General features: G+C 35.6%; 1 protein-coding gene and 1 long non-coding RNA gene across 2 annotated transcripts; one reads left to right on the top strand and one right to left on the bottom strand.

Annotated features, from left to right (window-relative positions):
• The first annotated feature begins 1311 nt into the window (after positions 1-1311).
• On the top strand, positions 1312-6299 carry LOC109589714 (uncharacterized). The gene is made up of 6 exons (XM_020005751.1): positions 1312-1345; positions 1400-1465; positions 1925-2206; positions 2289-2975; positions 3028-4050; positions 5670-6299. Exons 2-6 carry the CDS (start codon positions 1411-1413, stop codon positions 6263-6265), a joined length of 2643 nt encoding a protein of 880 aa, XP_019861310.1. The 5' UTR covers positions 1312-1345; positions 1400-1410; the 3' UTR covers positions 6266-6299.
• LOC109589715 (uncharacterized) lies at positions 4592-5546 on the bottom strand. The gene is made up of 3 exons (XR_002188889.1): positions 5454-5546; positions 5305-5351; positions 4592-4698 (listed from the first exon to the last, which is right to left on the bottom strand). It is a non-coding gene; the product is annotated as an uncharacterized LOC109589715 (long non-coding RNA).
• Positions 6300-6941: the final 642 nt, after the last annotated feature.

The following is a 6941-nucleotide window of genomic DNA, read 5'->3' as shown; positions in this document are numbered from 1 at the left end:
ATTTTTCAGAATATTTGTATTTTGTTAAAATGACTTTAACTTGAAAATTTAAAGTTGTAATCAGCTCAAACTTTCTACACACCATAAATATATCAATATATATCAGAACATGTAATTAAAATTTGGGGTGATTTTGGATTCATTTCTTGGGAAAAACCATAGGCTATAGCCTTAGTTGGACATTTTTCAGAATTTTGGCATTTAAAAAATGGACGTAACTCAAAAATTCTTAGTCAGAATCAGCTCAAACTTTCTACATAGTATAAGGATGTTAATTTGTATTTTAAATATAATAAAAATTGGGGTCAATTTTGGAGCCATTAATTGAACAAAAGCAGTATAGCTTTAGGAATTTTTGATTAATTCACTGATTTTTAAAATTGCCATAACTTAAAAAATTTCATTCATGATTAAGCCCATATTTTCTACACAGCATAAGGACAGTAATATGTATCAGAAAATGTAATAAAAATTTGAAATAACTTTTAAGCATGCAATTAAAAAAGTTAGCTTTGTGTACATGTACTTTTCTGGATGAATTAAAATAAAAATAACCTGACATTCTCACTCAAACACTCTCTAATATTAATCAATTAATAAAATACATTTAAACACATGCATTAGGTAACGTTACTTACATTAAATACATCAGTGAGAGTCTTTTAAAGCTACAAGCTCCTGCGAGAGAGAAAATGAAAGAAAGGATAGGAGGAGAGAGATGAGAACAATAAAGTATAAATATACTACTAACTGATAATAATCCACCATCACAATCTGTCCATCTACTAAATAGATAAATAAATTAATTAATGACTTAATAATATTTATCTTAATTCAGAGTTTCTGATTTCTAATGTCATATGTTCAATAACGAGCCCCACCCTTTGCATTCCTTTGCAAAGCTTGCATCCAGTTAGCTGAAGGGTTAGCTTGTTCCGAGGCTTGTTCTTTGATCAATGGCAACTAAAACCAGTTCTTGTTCCTCTTCCCTGAGTCTCTTCTCTTCTCCTTTGACTATTGGTAATGTTCATTAACTATCTATGTATCATTGAATATGATTTTAGAGCAACTTATTGATGTACTTAATCTGTTGAAGAGATGTGGTTTTCCTCAGAGGAGATGGAAGGAACTAGGACTGACACTATAGGACTACACAAGAACACACTGGATGCCATTGAAAGGAATCATCCTGGTGATGTATATCAATGCTTGACAGAGTGTCTCTCCAAGTGGTTGTCCAGAGCTGATAATGTTGACTGTAAAGGAGGAGCTACCTTTGACTCACTGTCAGATGCTCTTAAATCTATGAATGAGAATGCTGCAGCTGACAAGTTAGATCAAGAGAATAAGTTAATATCACTGATTGTATTAGTATTGACTGTGTGTGTATATTCTATAGAACGTAATGCTATGATCAGTGGTAATGATATCAAAGGAACCAATGATGTACACAGTACTGCTACTGGTGAGTGTTACATTACTGGACTAAAGTATCTAGGTGTATGAAAACTTGTATTTTCAGAGATTGGTGGAGAATTGTAATTTGGAATGTATGATATTTAAACTGTTAAACTATGTATAAAATGCATAATAACTGCAATGATTTCTAAAAAAGCATGATTGCTATGAAATACTTAATTTCATTGAAATAATTGCTACCGTCTTTCATGCATGCATGGTAATAGAATTATCACGCTAATGTTATCTAAGAGTGTATTATTTTAGCTATAAAATGTTATTTATTATTAGTATATGTAGTGGTAAACAATGTACAATTGGTAAGCACTGTAGTAACAGTTATCATTGTATTACTACTGTTACTATGATGCACAATGATAAGGAAATGTGTCATGAAAACTGCTAATAGTATTTCATAATGAATATTATTACATTATTAATTATCTTCATTTTCCGTCAACAATAGGACCAGCTCCTCCTACAGGTACAAACAAGCCATTGATAGGAGGTCCTCCACTCTCTCTTATTGCATTAATGGATATACTAAAAGTATCGGAATTGATAGAGATTCATGAGTTATTGATCAAAGGACAACTGGAGGAGTCTCTACCACTGCTTGATGCTGATACTATAAGAAAGATTAGAAATGCTGCTAGTGATGGTGAAGGAATGTCTCTTCTTAGAAAAGCATTTGAAGAACATGCAACACTGCTACATGAAATGAGAGTAGCTACTGAAAAAATAAAAGGTATAAATGTTTCAGAAAGTGTATTAAAATTAGCTAATGTAATGAACAAGCATGTCAGTTTTTATTAAATTACTGTTAATAGGTTCATCACAAAAGACACTAAAGTCTCCTCCCCCAGTAGCACCTAAACCAAAATCATTATCTCAAAGGGGACAATCTCAACCATTGACAACAGCAAAAAAACCACATCCATTTTCACAAACCACACAACCTCCACCAACAGCGCCTAAACCACGTCAACGATCAACAACTGCACAACCTTCACCAAAAGCACAACTTCCTCCAACAACTGCACCTAAACCACACCGACCATCAATAGCTAAAAAACCTCCACCACCAGCACCTAAGCCAAGACGATCTCAAGATTCATCATCAGTTCCACATGATCTAACAGCAACAGTACTGCAAGATAAGGAGGGGAAGAAAGATCCATCATCATTCAAACCAATGGAAGGATCAATGTCACCAGAATACATTACAATGAAAGAGATGTTAGCTGATCTTGTTGATCTTTTGGCAGGAAATGCTCCAGTTATTTCTCAATTAAACAATCATCTCTTTTCATCTGATCTCATTCCTAAAGCAGTACATGTTACTGTTGAAAGTACTGCAGGACTCACTCCTTATGATAGAGCTAATAAAATATTCTCTTCAGTACTAGCAACACTTGAGTGTCATGCTAATCCTAACAGTGTGTTCTCTTCTCTCATTACTTCACTACAGAAAGTAGGACTAAAGAACATGGCATCTAAACTAATAGAAAATTTAAGTAAGATTCAATTGTTTATACCTCTAATTTTATTTATTTTTTTTAACAATAGAAATGAAAGGTGGTCATGTTGATCCTAATCTAAAGCAGCAACCATCAGTCAGTAAGGGACCACTTCAAGCAGTGGATGTCACTGCACAATCTCACACACCACAACCAACAATCACTGGATCACAATCATCTACTCCTACTACTGTCATTGAGCTCAGTTCAAAGAGTGAAGTTGCTGCCAATATTAAAAGTCTTCATTCTCATTTTGCATCTCTTGATTCTAATATAAGAGATGAGTTTGAGGAGCTTGTGGAAAAGGGTAAAGTGAAGCTTAAAGCTGTAGCTAGGAGTGCAGCAGCTTATTTAAGCATTCAAGTATCCAGTTTGAAATATGGCAATGTTGATGAACTATTTGATTCTCTTCAGCCTCATTATGATTTCTTCAGCTGTGGTGGTGTACTTCAACACTTAGCAAAACAGTACCTTTTAACTGCACAAATTGAACTAACTGAATACATTGATAGTGTTGATAAATTCTCAGAATCATCACAATTGAAGCACATACGATCAACAATCAAAGAGAAATTGTCATCATTACCAGCAGCAGCCTCACCAACCACTAGCGATCAAACAAAACCAGTCGTTATTAAACTGAATGACAGATGGGAAGAAATGACAATAAGTAAACTCAAGATAGTTTTCAAGCATTACTTTGGAGTAACGTCAAATCTCTTCAGTCACATTAGCTTTGATTATGGTTCATTTGTTGTTACACTGTTACTACCAACCTCACTATCACAGTCTCTTATTGATGTTATCAATAACAAAACAAACTCAATGAGTAGATTAGGAATATTGGAAGTTGCTGTTAACAATAAAGCAATTCCTATGAGAAGAAAAGATAATAACAATTTTGACATTTCGCTCCATGAATCAGTTAAAGGTTGTGAATTTTTTGAAGTATCAATGCTACTGCAGTTAGGAGCTGATCCTAACAGTAAAGATGAGAGAGGAAAGAGTGCAGTAGAGATAGCAAATGAAAGAGGACACACTCAAATAAAAGAAATACTACTAACTGGTGGAGGTGAGTTATTTGATACTAATATTAATACACACACATAATACCGTATAGCCAAAAAATTCGTGAAGAATAAATTTTCGTATTTTCGTGATCACTGTTTGCATCACAAAAAATTAAACCCCCGAAAATTAATATTAATTGAGAGGCATGGTTAACCACGCCTTACTAATAAACGTGCCCTCATGTCAAGTCGTGTTCTCAGTCAGGCTGATGTCTCTGTTACTCTGTATTGCTATTTTAAGCATACTGCCTAGGTCAAAGATGATGATCTTCCCCATCACTAATGTCCACACTGATTTGTAGATATGGTGCCCCTTGACACAAGAGTCTGTCTCAAACATTGAATCTGCCACGAGATCTGCCATGTTTTACCATTAATACAGTAAACCCTCTATTAACAAACACTCTCTATAGTGCATACCTCCTAATGGACAGCACCTAGTGTACCAATTACATTCCTTACTTTATAAAATAACCTCCATATAAAGGACACCTCTGTATAACAGAGACACTTTCATGTCCCATTGTATAGAAGCACCAGTGATTGAGTTTGACAATAAAACTTTATAAAAACAATTCACAAAAACACAGTAAAAATTACCAAAAATCATAGTCAGTATAATTGTAAGTTATCATATAGAATCTTCTGCTCTAAAGAAGAGAAAGAATGAAAAGAGAGAAATATCATTTAAATGCAAAAATTCAAAATAGATATACATGTACTATATCCCAACTGAATTTGACCCAAAAGAACTGGAATAACTTTTTATAGGAATGTGGGATAAGGATGAGATTTTGTCGCCCAATGCCATCACAGGATCTCAGGTCTTGGGTCTCTCAGCCCTTGGGAACCCTGAGAACTGGGTTCTCCCTATAAACCCAATGGCATACCAAAATGAAGTTTTATGACAATTTGTCTATGTCATAGTTTACATAAGAACATGTAGTCATTTGCCCAAACTGATAATTCTTCTTTTAAAAAGCTAACAGAGCAAGATCTTTCCATAATGATGGCCTTTATGAAGACTAGTTGACTCCAGCAGCTATTGTACTGCTTATCAGAACAAACAAAACCCATTTAAGAGTCAAATACAGGCCAACCATGCAGCTGTAAAATATCAGCCATGCTTCTATGAATATCATTATCAGACATCATTAGTGATGTATGGCTACATATTTCAAATTCCAAGCAGCTGCTGTCAAACTCAGTTGGGATATAGTATAATTACCAGATACATGTATATGGTATATGCTTACATTAGCTTGTGCTTTGAAGTTGACTAGCTGACATAATGGACCAAGGACTATAAAAAGAGAGAGAGAGAGAAAGAATGAGAATGAGAGTGATGAAGGGAGAGAGAGGGAGGGACAATAATTATTGATTCCAATACATTAATAAAACATACAATTGATTTTTGTTTCCTGTCACATAATAAAAGATAGACCACACCCATTCCATCCTAGCAGCTGTAATGACTTACTGGTACAAAAACCAGCATCATCTGGAACAACACACAAACAAACATCATTAATAAAATAATATAATATTATCATTTTACCTATTATACTGTATTAAAATAATAATATACACACATTAACTGACTGACTGTGTTTATTATTAGGAAAAGAGACTGGAAAGGTGGAGTGGACCAGGTATGATGTAGTCCTCACTAAACCAGCAGCAGGTCAATGTCAGGAAGTGATCAGTCAATTAACGGACAGTCATCGGAACATTCACCTCCATCACTCATCAACTGATATTGTATACTTGATGATGTCACTAGCACTGGACATAAGAACAATAAAGCAGATTAGGATAAGAAACACTAAAATAACAAAAGATGTCATCCTCTTACTGTCACACAAAATAACAAACAATACTTCATTAAAAACACTAGTGATCAGAGATGATTCCATCAATAATGATGGAGTCATTGCACTAACACAATCATTAATTAATAATAAAACAATTACTAACTTACGTCTTAATAACAATCCTGACATCACTTCAACCAGTGCTCAGTCACTAGCTGAACTTTTACTCTACAACCACACACTATCTTACCTTTGGCTGGAGGGTACTAAAATTGATACTGATGGAGTACTGGTGCTGATAAAATCTCTCAGGACCAATAATACACTAAGGAGACTAGCTTTAGACTATAATCATAAACAAACTTTATCTGAAACTTTTGAAAACAGATTATTTTTTTTTTAAGATTAATTAATTTTTTGGTAATTATTTCATATACATATTAGGTTATTAATAAATAATTTATATTATTAAATGAAAAAAATTAATTTAAAATGTATATACTCCCAGATTGACCACGCCCCTAAAGAGACGGACAGAGAGAGAGAGAGAGAGAGAAAGAGAGAGAGAGGGAGGGAGGGAGGGAGGGAGGCAGAGAGACAGACAGATACACAGAAAGAGAGAGAGAGGGAGGAAGGAAGAGAGACAGACAGAGACACAGACAGAGAGAGAGGGAGGGAGGGAGGGAGGGAGGGGGAGGGAGAAAGACAGACAGACAGACAGATACACAGAGAGAGAGAGAGGGAGGGAGAGAGGGAGGGAGACAGACAGACAGATACAGAGAGAGAGAGAGAGAGAGAGAGGGAGGGAGGGAGGGAGAGACGGACAGACAGACAGACAAAGACACAGAGAGAGAGAGGGAGGGAGGGAGGCAGAGAGACAGACAGACAGAGACACAGACAGAGAGAGAGGGAGGGAGGGAGGGAGGGAGGGGGAGGGAGAAAGACAGACAGACAGACAGATACACAGAGAGAGAGAGAGGGAGGGAGAGAGGGAGGGAGACAGACAGACAGATACAGAGAGAGAGAGAGAGAGAGAGAGGGAGGGAGGGAGGGAGAGACGGACAGACAGACAGACAAAG

This window comes from Amphimedon queenslandica, unplaced genomic scaffold (assembly GCF_000090795.2).
Source record: "Amphimedon queenslandica unplaced genomic scaffold, v1.1 AMPQUscaffold_10975_Cont15885, whole genome shotgun sequence".
Taxonomy (NCBI): Eukaryota; Metazoa; Porifera; class Demospongiae; order Haplosclerida; family Niphatidae; genus Amphimedon; species Amphimedon queenslandica.
This window is presented reverse-complemented; position numbering and strand designations above follow the sequence as displayed.